The sequence below is a fragment of the Piliocolobus tephrosceles genome, chromosome 13 (genome assembly GCF_002776525.5).
Source record: "Piliocolobus tephrosceles isolate RC106 chromosome 13, ASM277652v3, whole genome shotgun sequence".
NCBI classification, from domain to species: domain Eukaryota; kingdom Metazoa; phylum Chordata; class Mammalia; order Primates; family Cercopithecidae; genus Piliocolobus; species Piliocolobus tephrosceles.
The window spans coordinates 61,854,756-61,876,952 of record NC_045446.1 but is presented as its reverse complement, the minus strand read 5'-3'; the positions used below and the strand labels follow the sequence as shown (position 1 = coordinate 61,876,952).

General features: G+C 40.9%; 1 protein-coding gene and 1 non-coding gene across 9 annotated transcripts in view; both read right to left on the bottom strand.

Annotated features, from left to right (window-relative positions):
* Window positions 1-22,197, bottom strand: part of NUP98 (nucleoporin 98 and 96 precursor) — a 124,334-nt gene that overhangs the window by 41,318 nt on the left and 60,819 nt on the right. For all 8 annotated transcript variants that reach the window (XM_023209572.2, XM_026447484.2, XM_023209576.2 and 5 more), the window contains 7 exons: window positions 20,578-20,765; window positions 12,753-12,869; window positions 9,553-9,851; window positions 6,378-6,491; window positions 5,096-5,234; window positions 1,542-1,719; window positions 231-395 (listed from right to left, as the gene is read on the bottom strand). In XM_023209572.2, coding sequence (XP_023065340.1) covers window positions 231-395; window positions 1,542-1,719; window positions 5,096-5,234; window positions 6,378-6,491; window positions 9,553-9,851; window positions 12,753-12,869; window positions 20,578-20,765 — 1,200 coding nt within the window. The remainder of the gene's footprint in view (window positions 1-230; window positions 396-1,541; window positions 1,720-5,095; window positions 5,235-6,377; window positions 6,492-9,552; window positions 9,852-12,752; window positions 12,870-20,577; window positions 20,766-22,197) is intronic.
* Window positions 2,799-2,901, bottom strand: LOC111540994. Its single transcript, XR_002731128.1, has one exon. It is a non-coding gene; the product is annotated as a U6 spliceosomal RNA (small nuclear RNA).

Below are 22,197 nucleotides of genomic sequence, written 5' to 3'. Positions count from 1 at the left end.
CAGTGTGTAGAGGAATAATCCAAACAGCAAGATAATTCTTTAAATCTCTCAAGTAAAAAGACAGACGCCTGCATGACCTCACGCCCTCCCTTGTACTTGTTTCAACGTGATTGCCAATGTTTGTACTCTTCAAAGTTCCAAGGGTCATAAAACAGCTTTGTATTAGCTGAATGACTTGCTTTCAACTTCGGTATCCCGGATTCCATTCAAATTCACTGTCCTTTCTCTACCTGAGGTGGAGGTGCAGGTTTGCCATTAAGAGCCATCTGCAAGGGGGTAGTCTGGCCTGCAGGAGGCAAAGGAGCAGTCTTCAACTTCTTTGTACTAGTTTTAGATGGATGCTCCTCCTCCTCTTCATCAGAATCCTGAAGGCCGTATTTAGAAAAATGGGAGACCTAAGGAAGAGAGGAACCCCACAAAATCAGCTTAAACATTATGCTTTCACAATACCTGCCTTTGCAATCTCGCAGCATTACCTTAAGAAAAACGAAAGAAAAAGGAAGAAATATCAAAGTATTTGAAGCAAAATGTCACCTATCACACTTTTATGTAAGATTTAGAAGACGTTTGATGTATGTACTAGTTGCTCACACTAGTAAATTAATAAATATTACATAATATACATTAAAATGTCACTTAAACTGTAATCATTAATATAGGAAACTTAATCCAAAGACGATTTTCACAGACATATATTGCCTGTTACCTCTATCTACACAAGGGCCTTTAACAAGTTAAATTCAACCAGCCTAGAATGGGAGGAAATCATTGGACAGTCAACCTCTTCATATCCAAAAAGGTTGACAATCTAAGGTCAACCTCTTCATATCCAAAAAGGTTGACAATCTAAGGACAGTCAACCTCTTCATATCCAAAAATCTTTAAAAGTAAGAATGACAATTACATAGGAAGAGTTGATCCAACAGAAAACTGCCTGATGAATTACTGAAGTCCCTAATGATAACAAACATTACAAAAACTACACCTTAGAAATGTATTTATAAATCCTCATAGGAGGTGGGTAGAGGACTTCAATCATGAGTCCACAGAGTTTATAAAGAGCTCATTACTGCTGAATTTTAACTAGGTTTGTAGCTTGGAGCGAATCATAATGTATCTGTACATCTCTTTCCAAATTTAAAAAAATAAAGAGAATTTGGATGGGTGCAGTGGCTTACACCTGTAATCACAGTACTTCTGGGAGGCCAAGGAGGGAAGATTGCTTGATCCCAGGAGTTGGAGATCAGCCTTGTCAACACTGAGAAATCCCATCTTTACAAAAATTTTTAAAAAGTAGCCAGGCATGGTAGTTCATGCCTGTAGTCCCAGCTACTTGGGAGGCTGAGGCAGAAGGATTGCTTTAGCCCAGGAGTTTGAGGCTGCAGGGAGCTATGATCCTACCATTGTACTCCAGCCTGAGCAACAAAGTAAGACCCCCATCAATCAATCAATAGAATTTAGGAAAGGATCTCTTCCAACATAAATGTTTTATGACCCCAAATATAGTTTATAAAAGTCTGAACTGGGTTAAATGACTATACCTTAAACACCCAAGAACCAGTTTCAGGCCGGTATTCTTTGAATTGAGCTCCCTGTTTCCTTGAAACTGCTTCCAATCTTCCTTCATAGTTGATATCAGCAAGGCGATCTGGGCTCTTTATTAAACAACGAGATGTTTTATCTGTTGGCCAAACTCCATCCAATGTAACTTCAGCCTTCCTGTAAAACATAACCAATTAAAGTAACCAGTTAAAGTAAAAACGCTTCATATATAAGACCAGAAAGCCACCTGACACATAAATAGTGAATAATGGTAACTATGTTGCCTTGGAATTATTCTGCATGTGTCATAAAGTGAGTTTTGCCCCATAAGCCTAAGAGCAAGGAGTCATTCCTACACTAACTAACTCAGTATATGGTTCTAGAGTCAGATCACATTTATTTAAATTACCACAGTACATCAATTATTTCCAATCTAATTTTCACACTTAAGCTAGGAATCACTAACTTAAGTTACAGTCCAGTGGTACGAACCAAGCCTTATGTAGGTCTTAAAGGGTTACTGTACTATATAATAATAAAGAACAGCTACTACCTATTTACTAAAAACAAATGCTTGGAAAATGAAGTATCAGGAATATCGGTGTGAAGATGACTACAAGAGTGGTGCCGGGCGCTGTGGCTCAAGCCTGTAATCCCAGCACTTTGGGAGGCCGAGACGGGCGGATCACGAGGTCAGGAGATCGAGACCATCCTGGCTAACCCGGTGAAACCCCGTCTCTACTAAAAATACAAAAACTAGCCGGGCGAGGTGGCAGGCGCCTGTAGTCCCAGCTACTCTGGAGGCTGAGGCAGGAGAATGGCGTGAACCCGGGAGGCGGAGCTTGCAGTGAGCTGAGATCTGGCCACTGCACTCCAGCCTGGGCGACAGAGCAAGACTCTGTCTCCAAAAAAAAAAAAAAAAAAGAAAAAGAGTGGTAGTGTACCACTTCTAATATTAACACCAGAGTTCAAGTGCTGTATCTATTAATTTTGTATGCCTTACACCTAAACACAGTGATGAGGATGTGATAGGTAGATGCTGCTCTCCATTTCCTGCTTCCTGGATCCCCTGGCAAATACCACTCTACTTTGTTTCTATGAAGTTGACTTATCCCAGATACATTACGATATACTATTTGTCTTTTTGTGACTGGCTTACTTCACTTAGTGTGTCCTCAAGGTTCATCCATGTTGTAGCATATATCAGAATTTGCTTCTTGAGGCTGAATAATATATATTTTTTAATTTTTAAAATAAAAAATACGGAACACTTCATGAATTTGTGTGTTATCCTTGTGCGGGCCATGTTAATCTTCTCTGTAGGCTGAATAGTGTTTTATTGCATGTATATATCACATTGTTTACCCATTCACTTATCAATGAACATTTGGGCGACTTTTACCTACCGGCTGTTGTGAATAGTGTTGCTATGAACATGGATATACAAATGCTTGAGATCCTGCTTTCAATTTTGTATATATACCCAGAAGCGGAGCTGCTGGATCAGACAGTAATTCTCTTTTTAACTCTTACGGGAATCACCATACTGTCTTCCACAGTGGCTGCACTGTTATACATTCCTGCCAATGGCGCACAAAGGTTCCAATTTCTCCACATTGGCAGACACATGTTAATTTCTTATTAGACTGTGTCTCGCTCTGTCACCCAGGCTGGAGTGCAGTGGCACATTCTTAGCTCACTGCAACCTCTGCCTCCCAGGTTCAAGTGAGTCTCGTACCTCAGCCTCCCAAGTAGCTGAGACTACAGGCGCCCGCCACCACACCTGGCTAATTTTTGTACTTTTAGTAGAGACAGGGTTTTGCCATGTTGGCCAGACTGGGCTCAAGTGATCCACGTGCCTTGGCCTCCCAAAGTATTGGGATTATAGGCATGAGCCACCAAGTCTGGCCATCTTTTTTTCTAGTAACCATCCCAATGGGTATGGTACCTCACTGTGGTTTGATTTGCATTTCTCTAATGATTAGTGATGTTGGGCATCTTTTCATGTACTTCTTGGTCATTTGTATACCTTTGGAGAAATGTCAATTCTAGTCCTTTGCCAATATTTTCTTGTTTTTTGTTTTCAGAGACAGGGTCTCCCTCTCTTGCCCAGGGAGGAATGAAGTGGCATGATCACAGTTCGCTGTAACCTCTGTTTGAGACCAGCCTGGCCTCAAGCAATTCTCACTTATCTGCCTCCCAAAGTGCTGGGATTACAGGCATAAGCCACTGCACCCATTTTCTTTGCTCTTTTCTTAAATGGGTTATTATTTTGTCATTGCTGTTGAATTGCAGGATTCTTTATATTCTGGCTATTAACTTCTTATCAAATATGACTGGCATATATTTTCTCCTATTCTTATAGGTTGCCTTTTCACTTGTCCTTTGCTGTGCAGAAGGTTTCCAGTTTGATGGAGTATCATTTGTCTATTTTTGCTTTTGTTGCTTACACTCTTTTATGTTGTATCTGAGAAATCATTGCCAAAACCAATGTTACGAAGCTTTTCCTCTGTGTTTTCTTCTGAGAGTTGTACATTTTTGGATCTTACACTTAGGTATTTTATCCATTTTGGGTTAATCTTTGTATATGGTGTAACTTCACTCTTTTGTATGTGGATATCCAGTTTGCCAGCATCCTTTGTTGCAGAGATTGTCTTCTCCCGATCAAATACTTTTTCTTTTTTAGTTTTTTTATGTGTGCCCCACACCACCCTACCCCCAAGTAATTTTTATACCTTACTGAAAATCATTTAAGGCTGGGCAAGGTGGCTTACACCTATAATCCCAACAATTTGGGAGGCCAAGGCAGGCCAAAAACTTCAGCTCAGGAGTCTGAGACCGGCCTGGGCAGGCAACACGGCAAAAACTCATCTCTACAAAAAATATAAAAATTAGCCGGGCATGGTAGTGCATCCCTGTGGTCACAGCTAATCAGGAGGCGAACTGGGTGGATCACCTGAGGTCAGGAGTTCGAGACCAGCCTGGGCAACATGGCAAAACCCTGTTTCTACTAAAAATACAAATATTAGCTGCACATGGTGGCGGGCACCTATAATCCTAGCTACTCTGGAGGCTGAGGCAGGAAATCAACTTGAACCCAGGAGGCAGAGGTTGCAGTGAGCTAAGACTACACCACTGCACTCCAGCTTGGGCAAAAGAGTGAAACTGTCTTGAAAATTAGCCAGGCACGGTGGTGGGCACCTACAATCCCAGCTACTTGGGAGGCTGAGGTAGGAGAATCACTTGACCCCGGGAGTTGGAGGTTGCAGTAAACTGATGTTATTCTGCTATACTCCAGTCTGGGCAACAAGAGTGAAACTCCGTCTCAAAAAAAATAAATAAATAAAAAATAAAAAAATAAAACCAGGGAAAAGGAGTTCAAAATCATAGCACAGCATTTCTTCTTTGCCATTTATACTTTTAAGTCAGAGACAACAAATGCACTCTAGTAAGGAAAGCAAGCTACAGAAGCATACATCTAAATACATTTTTGTTGATAGAAAAAAAAAACTATGATTTAGCTGATAATTTTCTGATGTACATAAACTCTTACCTATTTAGCCCTTCACCCACAGGCGGTTTTTGGTTATCATCTAAGTAGACAATTACTTCTTTCCTTCGGATATGCACAATATCATCCAAGTTTAGATTTGTCAAATTCACATCTCCTTCAAAATAGATTGAACCATAACCTATAAATCAGAGCAAATAGTTAAAAATTCATTCTGTATAAAGGCAAATACCTACTTTACAACTATAGTGATTAAACAATCACAAGGAAAAGACAGTTTTAAATATTAGTATTTTAAATCATTCAGCAATTCCTAGACTGGTAAGAATGGGGACTTAGGGAGTAACTTCAACTATGTTGTTACCTGATTTAACATCTGTATTTCTCTTTTCTTTTTTTGGTAAGGTCTTGTTTTGTTGACCAGACTGGAGTGCAGTTGTCCTGGCTCACTGCAGCCTGAACCTCCTAAACTGAAGCAATCCTCCCACCTCAGCCTCCCAACTAGCTGAGACTACAAGCACTTATCACCATGCCTGGCTAATTTTCTTTACTTTTTGGTAAAGGTGAGGTCTCACTATGTTGCCCAGGCTGGTCTGGAACTCCTGAGCTCAAGTGATCCTCTCACCTCGGCCTCCCAAAGCGCTAGGATTACAGGCGTGAATCACTGCGACAGGCCTAACATCTGCATTTTTATAAAACTTCCATTAGCCTCAAAACAACCTTCTTAAATCTCTTCCCATCTATCTACAATGCTGTTACATAAACAAACCTTTGTACTTGGCCTGGCATATGGGTTGAAATGCCTGAGCTCTTTTTAATACAATATAGCACAGTGACATTCCCTACAAGAAAATTATCAGTAATAACTTAATAACATGAAGTTGATGCTAAGTGTTACACATCTCTTGCCTACTATTCAATTTTCTCAGTAGTTCTTGGTATTTCCAGTATTTTCTTTAATTACAGAAGATTAAAATGACCCAAATAGTTACTAGCACCAAACAGGTATACCTAAGCCCAAAGAATATTATATGGCTCTGTGCTTCTCAGGAGGCTGAGGCAGGAAAAACGCTTGAGCCCCTGAGTTGAGATCTGCCAGGAAATGTAGCAAGAACCCATCTCAACAGAAAAAAAAAAAAAAAAAATTTTTTTTACATGGTTCCAGTCTTTGTTGTTTTATTACTTATCAATCAAAGTATCTAAGATTCAGGCCAAGGTGGGCCCAAATGTAGGAAAACACAGATTCAGCTACCAAAAGCTTCCTAATTACAAAAATAAGGTGCAACTCTCTGGCTTAATCACTAAATGCTAAACTCACACTTACCTTTCCGACCAATAGTGAAGTCAGAGACAATGCACTCTCCTTTTTCATTGGTAATTTTAGCAAGGTCATCCATAGATGGAATAGTATAGTAACCAACCTTAGTGAGAACAATACCTGTGACAAAAAAATAATAATAACAGAAAAAATAAATAAATAACCTGAAATAATCAGCAACTAAATCATCATATAAAGAGAAAACATATCAGAATGCACAATTTTTCCAAACTATTTTTCTACCAAACATGATTCCTAGGAGAAGGGGTGGGTGTGGGTGTGTGTGTGTGTGTGTGGGTGTGTGTGTGTGAAAAAAGCTTCATGGTCAAATAGGTTTGAAGAACATACATATGATACAACAAAGAGTCTAAATCTTACAGTAAATAGCCTATTAAACTCTGCTTAGCCTCGTGTTTTTCCAGACTTAACCACAGAACATTCTCTTCAAAGAATATCCATTAACATCCCAGACTGTAAAAGGCATCCCATAAAACACTCTTGAGAAAGGCTTAATCAGCTTTTTCTTTTATTTGACACGCAAAGATACCAAAACCTACAGTGGAAAAAACTTGGTTGGCTTAAACTGTAATTTAACAGTAGAAGAAGATACAAAACTCCAAACCCAGTACACTTCTTGTTTCATTGCCTGTTTCCCATAAACTTCTTGTATCTTTCAAATTTACACTCCCAAATAGAGAGCTGAAAGAAAAATGAAAAATCCAGCCAGGCAAGGTGGCTCACACCTGTAATCCAAGGACTTTGGGAGGCTGGGGTGAGTAGATGACTTGAAGTCAGGAGTCCAAGACAAGCCTGGCCAACATGGAAAAAATCTATTATCTACCAAAAATACAAAAATTAGCTGGGTGTGGTGGCACATGCTTGTAGTCCCAGCTACTCAAGAGACTGAAGCACAAAATAATTGCTTAAACTCAGGAGGCAGAGGTTGCAGTGAACCGAGATAGTGCCACTGTACTACAAACTAGGTAACAGAGAAAGACTGTCTCAAAAAAGTAAGTGATGGCTGGGAGCAGTGGCTCCATGCCTGTAATCCCAACAGTTTGAAAGCCGGAGGTAGGTGGATTGCCTGAGGTCAGGAGCTCGAGACCAGCCTGGCCAACATAGTGAAACCCCATCTCTACTAAAAATACAGAAAATTAGCCGGGTGTGGTGGCAGTGGCCTGTAATCCCTGCTACTTGGGAGGCTGAGGCAGGAGAATCGCTTGAATCCGGGAGGCGGAGGATGCAGTGAGCCAAGATTGTGCCATTGCCCTCCAGCCTGGGAAACAAGAGTGAAACTCTGGTTGAAAAAAACAAACAAACAAAAAAAAGTAAGTGACATTTGATGGCCAAAGGAAAAGAACTATTATGCCAGGCACTGTGGCTCACGCCTGTAATCCCAACACTTTGGGAGGCCGAGGCTGGCGGATCACCTGAGGTCAGGAGTTCGAGACCTGCCTGGCCAACATGGTGAAACCCCGTCTCCACTAAAAATACAAAAATTAGCTGGGTGCGGTGGTGGGTGGTTGTAATCCCAGCTACTCGGGAGGTTGAGGAAGAAGAATCGCTTGAACCTGGGAGGCGAAGAATGCAGTGAGCTGAGGTCGCACCACTGCACTCCAGCCTGGGCAACAAAGAGCGAAACTTGGGAGGGAGGGAGAAAGGAAGAAAGGAAAAATTAAAACAGAAAAAAAAAAAAAAAAAGACCGAAATAAAAAAAAGCAGAGCACTGAAAAACTCAAGGAAAGTAGTGGAACACTGGCATGCTTGCTTGTTCTATTCACTCCTTGTCCTACTTGCAGTTAGATATAAGGCTAACTTGCTCTCTGAGAGAGAAGTATTTCAGGCCAACATCAGATCAAATTCCAGTCTCCAGCAACACCCACTTGTATGCTTGCTTCTTGGGAAGGGAACTTTAAATTGGGTGGCAGCAATGAGAAAACTAGAACTAATGTAAAACTTCATGTTAAAAAGATATATAGTAGCATAATAAATTCATGTAGATATACATAAACAAATACAGATTAAGCACCTGGAATTCTTTTTTTTTTTTTTTTTTTTTTTAGGAGACAGGATCTTGTTCTGTCACCCAGGCTGGAGTGCAGTGGCATAATCATAGCTCACTGCAACCTTGAATCCTGGATTCAAGCAATCCTCCCACCTCAGCTTCTGTAGTAGCTGTGACTACAGGTACGTGCCACCACACCTGGCTAATTACTTTTAAATTATTTGTAGAGATCAGGTCTTGCTATGTTGCCCAGACTGATTTCAAACTTCTGGGTTCAAACAATCCTCTCACCTAAGCCTGCCAAAGTCCTGAGCCACCACACCCAGATACCTGGGATTCTTAATGTCAAAGTACAAAGTTCTTTCCTTATGATACTAAGTGACTAAATATATATATAATGGCAATAAGAAAACTAAATATAAATTTTGCAGACACTTCAAGAATACCACAAAACACCCAAAATGGGCTGGGCATGGTGGATCGTGCCTGTAATCCTACCACTTTGGGAGGCCAAGATAAGAGGATCGCTTAAGCCCAGGAGTTTGAGACCAGCCTGGGCAACAAGGCAAAACAAAAGATGCAAAAATTAACAGGGTGTGGTATCATGTGCTTGTAGTGCCAGGTGATCGGGTGGCTGAGATGAGAAGTCCTGATCCCTGGAGGTTGAGGTTGCAGTGAGCCAAGACTGCGACACTGCACTCCAGCCTGGGTGACAGAGCGATACTCTGTCTCATGAAGAAACAAACAAAAAACAATAAGCAATCTACCCGAGTTTACAAAGCTAGGGGAAATATCAGGATAGTCACTTTGGCTAAAACATTTGGGTTCTTTAGGCTACACCAGGATAGCTGAAGATGTATCACAATAAGCAATCTACCTGAGTTTACAAAGCTAGGGAAAGTATCAGGATAGTCTCTTTGGCTATAAAATTTGGGTTCTTTGGCTACACCAGGATAACTGAAGATGTATCAATTTTAATACTCTAAGGTCCAAAGAGTATGTGAACTCGGAATCAACTGAAGCATAAAACTGTTTAAATATTTAAGCTCTCCTATGTGGGATCACATAAAATAATACTTAAAATGCCAAACAACTGACTTCCATATGTTGAATATCTGCAACAAGCAAGTCATGTGAAATGACTGGTAAGAGATTTAACACCAATCTGAACCTGACCTGCCGGATGCATATGGTAAGAATTGTTTTCTATTTCTTCTCGGTCATCTTGAAGTGACTCATCATGAAAAGAGGTTTCTTCACTGCTTCCTTCCAGCCCATTTCGCAAAGCAGCATGCATGTTTAATACAACAATGGTATCATCCACACTGTTGCTGTTGTTGTGTTTATTTCCAGCACTTTCTGGGGTTTGAGGAATAGGTTTGGCAATAGGATTAGTATAAAAACGTGACACAAGGGAATCTTCATCTCCATCCTGCTGGTGATTCTCATCGACAGGTTTGCTTAGGAAACTAAATCTGAAAAGGAAAAGATATAATACTTTAACCTCTTGTAGTAGTAATAACAATGATAATAGCTAACTAATACTGAGCCTTTACTAAGTGCCTGGTACTGTTTTGGATAGTTCCATGTATTAAAAATTCACTTAATACTTACTATAGCAGTACTGTGAAACAGATAATTACTGTCTCTATTGTATACTCTCCTTTGTGGAATCAAATAACTGGTTAATTTTAAGATTAAAAACAAAAAAAAGTTAGATTTTTAAGATTACAATCAACAAAATGTTAGAAAATGCTTTGTAAATAATAATTTTAAAAAACACACTAGAATTTTATCCAAAAGAAAAAAAATAGGAGTGCAAAGGTGTCTATACAACGAGTTTCTTGTTTTTTTTTTCTTTTTCGTGATACAGCCCTCGGGAGGCCCTGAGAACATGTGCCAGTATATAAGGATTTTTACTGAAGCACTGTTTTGAGTAGAGGAATACCAGATAATCTAAACGTCCACTAATAAGGAATTGGTCAAGTTATCTTACATTCACAATAATGACTTATGCAATCATTTAAAAAAGGAAAGACACATATATTCATACAGATAATGGAAAGGCATTTCTAATAAAATAAATGGAAATAAGCAGTTTACAGAATACATCTTCCTTGCATAATCTTTTCTTTTTTTTTTGAGACAGAGTTTTCACTCTTGTCATCCAGCCTGGGTGCAATGGTGCGATCTCGGCTCACCGCAACCTCCACCTCCCAGGTTCAAGTGATTCTCCTGCCTCAGCCTCCCGAATAGCTGGGATTACAGGCATGCGCCATCAGGCCTGGCTAATTTTGTATTTTCAGTAGAGACGGGGTTTCTCCATGTTGGTGAGGCTGGTCTCAAAGTCCCGACCTCAGGTGATCAGCCTGCCTCGGCCTCCCGAAGTGCTGAGATTACAGGTGTGAGCCACCGCGCCCGGACCATGCATAATCTTTACATTATAAAATATATTTATAAAGAAATAAATTTCGGCTGGGTGTGGTGGATCACGCTTGTAATCCCAGCACTTTGTGAGGCTGAGGTGGGTGGATCACCTGAGTCAAGAGTCCAAGAACAGCCTGACCAACATGACGAAACCCCATTTCTACTAAAAATAGAAAAAAAAAAATTAGCCGGGAGTGGAGGTGCAAGCCTGTAATCCCAGCTACTCAGCAGACTGAGGGAGAAGAATTGCTTGAACCTGGGAGGCAGAGGATGCAATGAGCGGAGATCGTGCCATTGCACTCCAGCCTGAGTAACAAGAGCAAAACTCTGCCTCAAAATAAATAAATAAAATAAATTTCTTCTTCTTTTTTTTTGAGACAGAGTCTCGCTCTGTCACCCAGGCTGGAGTACAGTGGCCGGATCTCAGCTCACTGCAAGCTCCGCCTCCCGCGTTTATGCCATTCTCCTGCCTCAGCCTCCTGCGCAGCTGGGACTACAGGCGCCCACCACCTCACCCGGCTAGTTTTTTGTGTTTTTTTAGTAGAGACAGGGTTTCACCGTGTTAGCCAGGATGGGTCTCGATCTCCTGACCTCGTGATCCGCCTGTCTCGGCCTCCCAAAGTGCTGGGATTAAAGGCTTGAGCCACCGCGCCCGGCCTATAAATAAATAAATTTCTAAAATGAAAGAATATATACCTAACTATTAAGAATCACCGTAGGCCGGGTGCGGTGGCTCAAGCCTGTAATCCCAGCACTTTGGGAGGCCGAGACGGGCGGATCACGAGGTCAGGAGATCGAGACCATCCTGGCTAACACGGTGAAACCCCGTCTCTACTAAAAAGTACCAAAAAAAAAACTAGCCGGGTGAGGTGGTGGGCATCTGTAGTCCCAGCTACTTGGGAGGCTGAGGCAGGAGAATGGCGTAAACCCGGGAGGGGGAGCTTGCAGTTAGCTGAGACAGCGCCACTGCACTCCAGCCTGGGCGACAGAGCAAGACTCCGTCTCAAAAAAAAAAAAAAAAAAGAATCACTGTATAAGACTGGGCACGGGCCGGGCGCGGTGGCTCAAGCCTGTAATCCCAGCACTTTGGGAGGCCAAGACGGGCGGATCACGAGGTCAGGAGATCGAGACCATCCTGGCTAACACAGTGAAACCCCGTCTCTACTAAAAAATACAAAAAACTAGCCGGGCGAGGTGGCGGGCGCCTGTAGTCCCAGCTACTCGGAGGCTGAGGCAGGAGAATGGCGTAAACCTGGGAGGCGGAGCTTGCAGTGAGCTGAGATCCAGCCACTGCACTACAGCCCAAGCGACAGAGCGAGACTCTGTCTCAAAAAAAAAAAAAAAAAGACTGGGCACAGTGGCTCACACATGTAATACCAACATTTTAGGAGGCCAAAGCAGACAGATCACTTGAGGTCGGGAGTTTGAGACCATCCTTGGCTAACATTGTGAGACCCTGTCTCTACTGAAAATACAAAAATTAATCAGGCATGGTGGCAGGTGCCTGTATTCCCAGCTACATGGGAGGCTGAGGCAGGAGAACTGCTTGAGCATGGGAGGCTATCTTGGCTCATGCCACTGCACTCCAGCCTAGGCGACAGAGTGAGACTCTGTCTCAAGAAAAAAAAAAAAAAAGAAAGAAAGAAAATCATCAGACAAAATATCCCTTATTTTAAAGGACTGAAGGGTGTCAAATGCATGCTAACCCTGTCCAAAACAAGATACACAAACACCAAAATAGTTCTGAAGCACTGAATCAGAACTCCAATAATTTTAAGGTTTAATGAATTCAAAACACAAAACTATGATTTGATTTATATGTGCTCATAAGCTGTAATACTTCTCTGCAATATTCACCAAACTTCAAAAATTTTCATAAACTCCTAAGAATGTCTTAAAAATGAGACTGACTCTCTACTAAGAACAACTCAAAACAGAATTGAGTGTACCTCTCTCCATTTTCTGGATATTCAGATGGTGAAGCTAGATGTTCTGAATCACGATTAACAGAAGAAAAGAGATTGCTATTATTAAGGTTCTTCAAAACCAACTTCTTAATGCTCTTCCTATAAACAAGAAACCAAAAGAAAAAGAAAAAAATTACTCAGGCATACAGATGTGTCCCAGACATTATCTTAAAAACTGGAGTCCAATGGTGCACTTTTGCTCAACTCTTGTACACCTAAGAATAACCTAACAAGTTTCATTTATAAACGCTTCCTAGGATTGTATAGCCAAAACACAAGGCATCAAATACATTGCACTATCGTGTTTAGAAGAATAAAGCTAAACACCTTCAAGTCACAGTGGAAAATCCCGTTGAAAACTGTCCTCCTCCCAGCCCCGAGCACCTTATCCAGACACTTCGCTCACTCATCACACTATGTTTGCATTTCAATCATCTGTATACTCTCTAAATGCTTTCTCTCTTTTGGCAGTGCAAATGTATGGCGGTCTCACCATAGAACTCATCACGCTGTCTTGAATGAAAAAGGTAAATGGATATTTGCTGACTAAAAAGTTTTTTCTTTTTACTTTCCTCGGTTTGCCCAAAGAGAGAGATTTTTTAAAAACATGACAAGAAAGTATTGATGTAAAAAAATCCTGGATATCAAATGATGTAAATGATCGATCACAAACACCTAAAAAGTTCAGGTTTCTTTCTTTTTTCTTTTAGACAGAGTCTCACTATGTTACCCAGGCTAGTGTGTAGTGGTACAATCACTGATCATGGCTCACTACAGCCTTGACTTACTTCCCAGACTCAGGCGATTCACCCACCTCAACTTCCAGAGTAGCTGGTGACTATAGGCGCCCACCACCATGCCTGGCCAATATTTTGTTGAAACAAGGTTTCGCCAGGTTGCCCAGGCTGGTCTAACTTAGCCTAATGTAAGAGCACTGTATTCGTTCACTACAGAGTACACATTCTTTTCAAGTACGCATGGAACATTTACAAACTAACAATATACTGGGCCATTAAAGGAACTCTCAAATTTCTAAGAATTGCTACTGCTATCATCCTTTTTTACTTTTCATCTAGAAATTAATAACAAAAACATAAAAAACCAGAGTTGAACTAAAAGAAAAATTTACATATTTAAATGCATACATTTGAAAGAAGGAAAGCTGAAAATCAAAGGGGAAAGGAGAAAGGAACAAGATAAAGATTAAATATTAATAAAATATAATAAATTAAAAAAAGATGAAACAGTAAACAATCACAGGCACAAGAACATCAATAATGTCATAAGTTAGTTATTTGAAATTACCAGTATTATTGGGAGATCCCTGGTCAAACAGAAAAAGAGAAGGCACAAAAAAAAAATCAATGTTAGGAATGAAAAAGTGAGTGTCCCTATAGATGCCACTGAGATAAACAAAAACAAACAAACAAAAAAACCAGACAAGGGTATTTTTAAACAACTTTATGCCAATAAATTTGAAATTTTAGTTATTGAAATATTATTTATAAATATATTTAATAAATATTTATATATATAAATATATATATATTATTTATAATATATTTATAAATATATTATAAAACTGTAACTTATCAAAAGTGACTCAAAATATAAAAGAAAAAGCTGAATACTACTCTAACTCTTAAATACTTTTTTCCCAAATAGTCTTATAAATACTACTTCAGACCCATGTATCATTACCAGTACCAAACATCTGATGTTACCATCAGATTATATTACCAACTTTTCTTTTTGAGACAGGCTGGAGCGCAGTGGTGGTATCATAGCTCACTGCAACCTTGAACTTCTGGGCTCCTGTGATGCTTCCACCTCAGCCTCCCAAATAGCTGGGACTATCGGCGTGTGCCATCATGTCTGGCTAATTTTTTTAAAAATTTGTTCTCAGAGACAGTCTCATTTTGTTGCCAAGGTTGGTCTCACTGGCCTCTAGTGATCCTCCCGCTCTGGTCTCTCAAAGTGCTGAGATTACAGATGTGAGCCATTGTACCCAGCTAGAAATTATTACCTTATACAAACATTTCTAGAAAATAGAAAGAGGAAATACTCTCCAGTTTGTTCATGAGGTCAGCATAATCTTTATACCAACACAGGAAGACCTCATCTCAAAAAAAAGCCCCAGTGGTGGGGGGGGGGGGGGGGGGGCGGCGCGGGCAGTATGTGGAATTTAATGAACACAGAGGGCAAAACTCTTGAACAAAATTTTACAAAGTTAATCCTACAAGCAAGAAAGTTGCCAAACACTACTGAGGCATGTGGAAAGGACTTAGGAGCCAATCTGAAAGGGCTCCTTAATGGCCAAATATGAGACAATTTGAACATCACAGAAAACAATAACTGCAATGCACTGAAACATAGCAACTGGGGTTGGGGGTAGGAAGAGAGAGTAAATAAACGTTTCAAATAAAGGTAGCATGGTGGATTGTGCTGTACTTTCAGCATTTCAGGAGGCCGAGGTGGGAGGATTGTGTGAGCCCAGGAGTTCAAGACAAGCCTGGGTAACATAGTGAAACACCATCTCTACTAAAAAGTAGGAACAGTACTCTACAAAAAATTGTTAAAAAATCAGCCAGGGACAATGGCATGCACTTATCGTCCCAGCTACTCAGGAAACTGAGGTGGGAGGATCACTTGAAGCTAGGAGTTTGAGACCAGCCTGGGCAACACAGCAAGACTCTGTCTCTAAAAAAATAAAAAAAATTAGCCAGGTATGGTGGCACACACCTGTAGTCCCAGCTACTCAGAAGACCAAGTCAGAAGAATTCCTTGAGCCCAGGAATTCAAGGGTGTAGTGAGCTATGACAGCACCACTGCACTCAGCCTGGGTGACAGAGTAAGACCCTGTCTCAAAAACAAAAAAATAAACCAAAAATAGGGTGGTCAGAGTAGTCTTCATTGATGTGACATGTGAGTAAAGAGTGACAGGGTTCTGGCCAGGCACGGTGGCTCATGCTTGTAATCCCAGTACTTTGGGAAGCTGAGACGGGCGGTTCACCAGGTCAGGAGATCGAGACCATCCTGGCTAACGTGGTGAAACCCCGTCTCTACTAAAAACACAAAAAATTAGCCAGGCGTGGTGGCGAGCATCTGTAGTTCCAGCTACTCAGGAGGCTGAGGCAGGAGAATGGCGTGAACCTGGGAGGCAGAGCTTGCAGTGAGCCGAGATTGCACCACTGCACTCCAGCCTGGACCACAGAGCGAGACTCCATCTCAAAAAAAAAAAGAGTGACAGGGTTAGCTAAATGGATATATGAGGAGAAGTGTTTCAAAGGGAACAATTGGGGCAAAGGCCCAAATAAATAGCATGCCTATCCTGTCCTAACAGGAGCAAGGAAGCACTAAGTTTAGAATGGAATAGGCAATGAAGAGAATGGTAGATGTGTTCAGAGCAGTAATGGGAAATCCTACCTTTGAGGACTTTATATGCCAATGTAAGCACTTTGGTCTGAGTAAAAAAACGTGAACCACTTTAGGGTTTTGAGCAGAAAAGGGAAATGATCTGACTTACGCTTCAAAATGACCACTGTCGTAGCAATGTTTAGAATCAGATGCAAAAAAGAGTAAAAACAGAAGAGTGGGGCTGGGCGCGGTGGCTCACACCTGTAATCCCAGCACTTTGGGAGGCCGAGGTGGGCAGATCTTGAGGTCAGGAGATCAAGACTATCTGGTTAACACAGTGAAACCTTGTCTCTACTGAAAAAAAAAAAAAAATTAGCTGGGCGTGGTGGTGGGCGCTTGAAGTCCCAGCTACTCGGGAGGCTGAGGCGAGGAGAATGGCATGAACCCAGGAGGCGGAGCTTGCAGTGAGCCGAGATCGGGCCACTGTGCTGCGCTCCAGCCTGGGCGAGAGAGAGACTCCGTCTCAAAAATAAATAAATAAATACATACATACATAAATAAAAATAAAAACAATAAAAACAGAAGAGTGTATTGCAGTAATCCAGGCAAGAGATAGTGGTGGCTTGCACTAGGGTAATAGCAATGAATGCGGTGAGAACTATACAGATTCTAAGTAATCTACAGGGTAGAACCAAGAGGATTTGCTGATAACTTAGATGAGGAATGTGTGACAAAGTCAAGGAAGACTCCAAAATTTCTGACCTGAGCAACTAGAATGACAGAAATGCAATCATCTGAGACAGGTTTTGGGTAGAACAGGTTTGAGAAAGAAGACATGGACATGTTAATTTTAAATAAATGCATTTTAGACATCAAAGTGAAGATGTAGAGTAGGGTAAGATATAAGAATCTTGAGTTTGGGAAAGAGGTCTGGGCTGGAGATAAAACTTTGGGAATCATCAGACTATAGATGATATTTAAAGTCATGAGAATAAATTGAAGCACTTTGGAAATAAGCATAGATAAAATGTGATCAACAACTGAGCCAAGGGCATTCTAATTTACAGATGGTGGAATGAACAGGAACCAGTAAAGGGGACTGAGAAGCAGCAACCAGTGAGGCAGGAAGAAAACTAGGAAATTGTGGGGTCCTAGAAGACAATTATGAAAGTGAATCAAGGAGGAGGGACAAGATCAACTGTGTAAAATGCTTCTGTTACATTAAGACCGTTGATAGGTAGCTGGGTGCAGTAGCTCATGCCTGTAATCCTAACACTTTGGGAGGCTGAGGCTTGAGCCCAGGAGTTGGAGATCACCCTGGGCAACAAAGACAGACCCCATATCTACAAAAAAAGAAAAAGAAAAAAAGAAAAAAATTAACTGGGCATGGTGGTGTGGGCCCGTGGTCTCAGCTATTTGGCAGCTGAGGTGGGAGGATCTCTTGAGCCCGGGGTCAAAGGTGCAGTGACGTATGATTGCACCACTGCACTCCAGGATGGGCAACGGTATGAGACTCTTGTCTCAAAAAAAAAAAAAAAGAAAAAAAAGATGACGTTTGACAGCAACACCCCAGAAGTGAAGCCAAGGAGGTCAGATGGTATTAACAGCAAAATATATGTCCTCCCAATCTAATCCTTTCTACTTGTGTGTCTGAAAATCCTAAGGCCTGGTGAAACTGATCTCGAGCTACTGACCTGATGATCAGACTACTGTAAACTTTTTTACCTACTCTGTGCAAAAACAGTGTATAAAATGCTAGGACAAGACCGGGCACAGTGGCTCACACCTGAAATCCCAGCACTTTGGGGGTCTGAGGCGGGTGAATTATCTGAGGTAAGGAGTTCAAGACCAGCCTGGCCAACATGGCGAAACCCCATCTCTACACAAAAATTAGCTGGGTGTGGTGGCATGCACCTGTAGTCCCAGCTACTTGGGAGGTTGAGGCAGGAGAATTGCTTGAACCCAGTGAGCCGAGATCGTGCCACTGCACTCCAGCCTGCGTGACAGAGCAAGACTATCTCAAAAATACATACATAAATACATAAATAAATAAATAAAATGCTAGGACAGATATAAATAATACACAGTCCCTGCCTTCAAAATAATTTACTGATATTCTAAGAAACACGTAAAATTAGACTTTCCACCTTTTGTGAAGCAGATTACCATATTTTCTTTTTTGTTTGGAGGCCGAGTCTCACCCTGTCACCCAGGCTGGAGTACGGGGCTGCAATCCCGGCTCAATGCAACCTTGCCTCCCCAGTTCAAGCGGTTCTCCTGCCTCAGCCTCCCAAGCAGCTGGGATTACAGGCACACGCAACTATGCCCAGCTAACTTTGTATATTCAGTAGAGACGGGGTTTCATCATGTTAGCCAGGCTGATCTTGAACTCCCCACCTCTGGTGATCTGCCCACCTCGGCCATCCAAAGTGCTGGGATTACAGGCGTGAGCCACTGCGCCCGGCTGGATTACCACCATGTTTTTAGGGAAAGAAAGTTGCATGTAATGTTTTTAACTTATTAACCTTCATAGACAAAGAATTGGGAGTGAAAAAAACTGTTCTCCAAAGCTTACAAAATGTTCCACCCAAAAAAACCCCCCTTTTTTTCTGACTAGAAAAGTACTTGTTAAAAAAGCCTGTGTGTGTGTGTGTGTGTATATATCTAGAAAAATAACCAAGAAATGACATTCTCTCTCCTGATGTTAAATAATGTTAATAGTCTGATTTTTAATTTTCCTCAGGTTTTTGTTCCATGCATGTATCAACACTTTGAGGTATATTTGTTCTAAAGCATCATTTAAGTGTAGTTTTCTGTGTTTACCAATGACTTTTCTACATACTTTTCTGTATTTTTTCTGTGTAATTATTTTATTTTTGGTTCTATATTTGTATAAAATTATAACGTATAAAAAAACAAACACACTGGGCATGGTGACTCACATCTAGCACTTTGGGAGGTCGAGGCGGGGGGATCACCTAAAGTCAGGAGTTCGAGACCAGTCTGACAAACATGGAGAAACCCTCTCTCTACTAAAAATACAAAAAAAAAAATCAGCCGGGCATGGTGGCGCATGCCTGTAATCTCAGCTACTCGGGAGGCTGATACAGGAGAATTACTTGAACCCGGAAGGGAGAGGTTGTGGCGAGCCAAGATCATGCCACTGCACTCAAACGTGGGCAATAACAGCAAAACTCTGTCTCAACAAACAAACAAACAAACAAAACCAGATTCTTCTTAATCTATTTGACCATTGTGAGTTGTAAGAAAAAAGGAAAAGTAGTCTTAGCACAGTGGCTCACACCTGTAATCCCAGCAATTTGGGAGGCCAAGGTGGGAGGACCGCTTGACACCAGTTTGAGACCAGCCTAGGCAACATACGCAAGACACCATCTCTACAAAAAAATTTTTTCAAGTAGCCAGGCCTGGTGGTGCATAGCTGTAGTCCTAGCTACTTGGGAGGCTCATGTGGGAGGACGGCTTGAGCCCAGGAGCTCAAGGTCACAGTAAACCATGATCATACCACTTTATTTTAGCCTGGGCAAAAAAGAGAGACCCTGTCTCTTAAAAAAAAAAAAAAAAAAGGAAAGAAAAATAAACACGGCCAGATGTGGTGGCTCACACCTTTAATTCCCAACACTTTTGGGAGGCTGAGACGGCTGATCACTTGAGCCCAGGAGTTCAACACCAGACTGAACAACATAGGAAGATCCTATCTCTACAAAAATAAAAAAATTAGCTAGGCATGGTGGCACAAGCCTATAGTTCCAGTTACTTGGGAGGCTGAGGTGGAAGGATCGCTTGAGCTGTGGAGGCTGAGGCTGCAGTCACTGCATTCCAGCCTGGGAGACCTGAACTTTTAAAAACAACAACAAAAAACCCTAATTATTCAAAACCAAAACAAAATCATGAATATGTAAAATAAGAGGCATATGTATCAAAATATTTTTATGCTAACTATGAGTTATCCCTGGGAATGATCAGGGGACTCTTACTCTTCTCTGTGATGTTCCGTATTTTTCAAATTATAAAAAAGTGGACTGGCTGGGCACAGTGGCTCGGCACTATAATCCCAGCACTTTGGGAGGCCAGTCGGTAGATCACATGAGGTCAGGGTTTCAAGACCAGCCTGGCCAACACGGTGAAACCCCGCTTCTACTAAAAATACAAAATTAGCCAGGCGTGATGGCACATGCCTGTAATCCCAGCTACTCAGGAGGCTGAGGCAGGAGAATCGTTTGAACCTAGGAGCCAAAGGTTGCAGTAAGCAAAGATCATGCCATTGCACTCCAGCCTGGGCGAGAGAGTAAGACTCTGTCTCAAAAAGAAAAACAAACAAAGTGGACTGTATTACATCTGTAATATATTTAAATAAATAATTGTATATTGTTTCATACTTAGTTTACATCAGTATTTCATACTTAATTTCTGTTAACAAAAATAAACTCACTTGGGCATGAATGCTCCATTGGCTAGGGATGGTTCATCGTCATCCAGCCCATCAAAAAGATGTGACTTCGCTGTGCCTGTTGTTTGTAAAGCCTTTGGCCGGACTCTAGTGGCAGGGCGGGGTGTCAATTTATAATGAGTAGGTGTAGTAAGAGCCTTCTGGGCTGCTGGATTTGTTGGTTTCAATCTCTGAAAAACAAAAGCATCAAGGAAATTTTTACTTTACTTTAAATGTATTTCACTGGCTTTAAAAATCACAAGACCAGATTTCAACCCTCATCTCTGCCATTCACTTGCTCCCATAAAACAAGGATGTTCACACCCAACTTTGTACATGTTGAGTATCCCTCATCCAAAATGCTTGGGACTGGAAGTATTTTGGATTTTTTTGTATTTTGAAATATTTGCATTACAGTTACCAGTTGAGTATCCCAAATGTGAAAATCCAAAATGTCCCAATGAGCATTTCCTTTGAATGTCACGTCAGTGCTCAAAGTTTTGGATTTTGGACCATTCTGGATTTGTGATGCACTATCTGTATGTATGTGTGAATACTAACAGAACTGTCTTTATTGTTCTAGAATTGATTTGTACTTATCTTTCCAGCCCCTAATTAAAATGATTTGTCTGACATTTTAAAAAATCTAATCAAGATAATAAATCTGTTAGCCAGACAGTGGTGGTGTGCACCTGTAATCTCAGCTACTGGGGAGGCTGAGGCATGGGAATCGCTTGAACTCAGGAGGTGGAGGTTGCATTAAGCTGAGATCACACCACTGCACTCCAGCCTAGGTGACAGAGCGAGATTCTTTCTCCAAAAAAAACCAAAGATAACGAATCTGAAAAAAGTTTTGTAAATTAAAATGTACAAACACAACATATTAATATTCTCTTCGTTCTATAATTTATCTTGCAATTATTCTGGTTTGAAAAACAGTATATATATGTTCATTTGATGAAAACATGATATCAAAAAAATCCTAAGCCATAGTCATTACTTTTCAATTAAACCAAAAATCTTATGCTTCAAGAAAAACTGAGACTCTGTCATGAATTAATATTCAACTTCTGTGAAATCCAAATCGCTCTGGGAAAAAAAGGACAGATACTAGCTTGTATTTATTCATCTTTTAGTAAACATTAATAATTAAACATTAAGTCAAACTCTGGGTACCAGAATTAAAAATAAAGTTACTTCCTCTGATTACTGACGAAAAAACAAGTTAGTGGAGGACACACAACTAAATTTCAGGGTGCTTCAAATGGCATCTCTACAGTATCATACAGCATCCTGAGGATGTTCTACATTTGTTTTCCTAACAGCATAAATGAGATTACGTAACCACTTCAATAACAACGTCTAGCGTATCTCGCCTGTCACAATTTATTCTTCTCTTCCCAGTGCAAGCTGTTTACACTTAACAATGAATCTTTGTTATTCCCAGATTGTTGTGATCTTTCACAATTCTGTCTTCGTTTGGAATGCTTGACCTAGACTTGCCAAGTCCTACATACCCATACAAAAAAGTTAAATGTTCCTCTTCTGAAAACAAAGCCTTATCAAATTCATCCAAGCATCTATGATCTTTTCATTATTATATTTTAAATTCTGTGTTAAGAT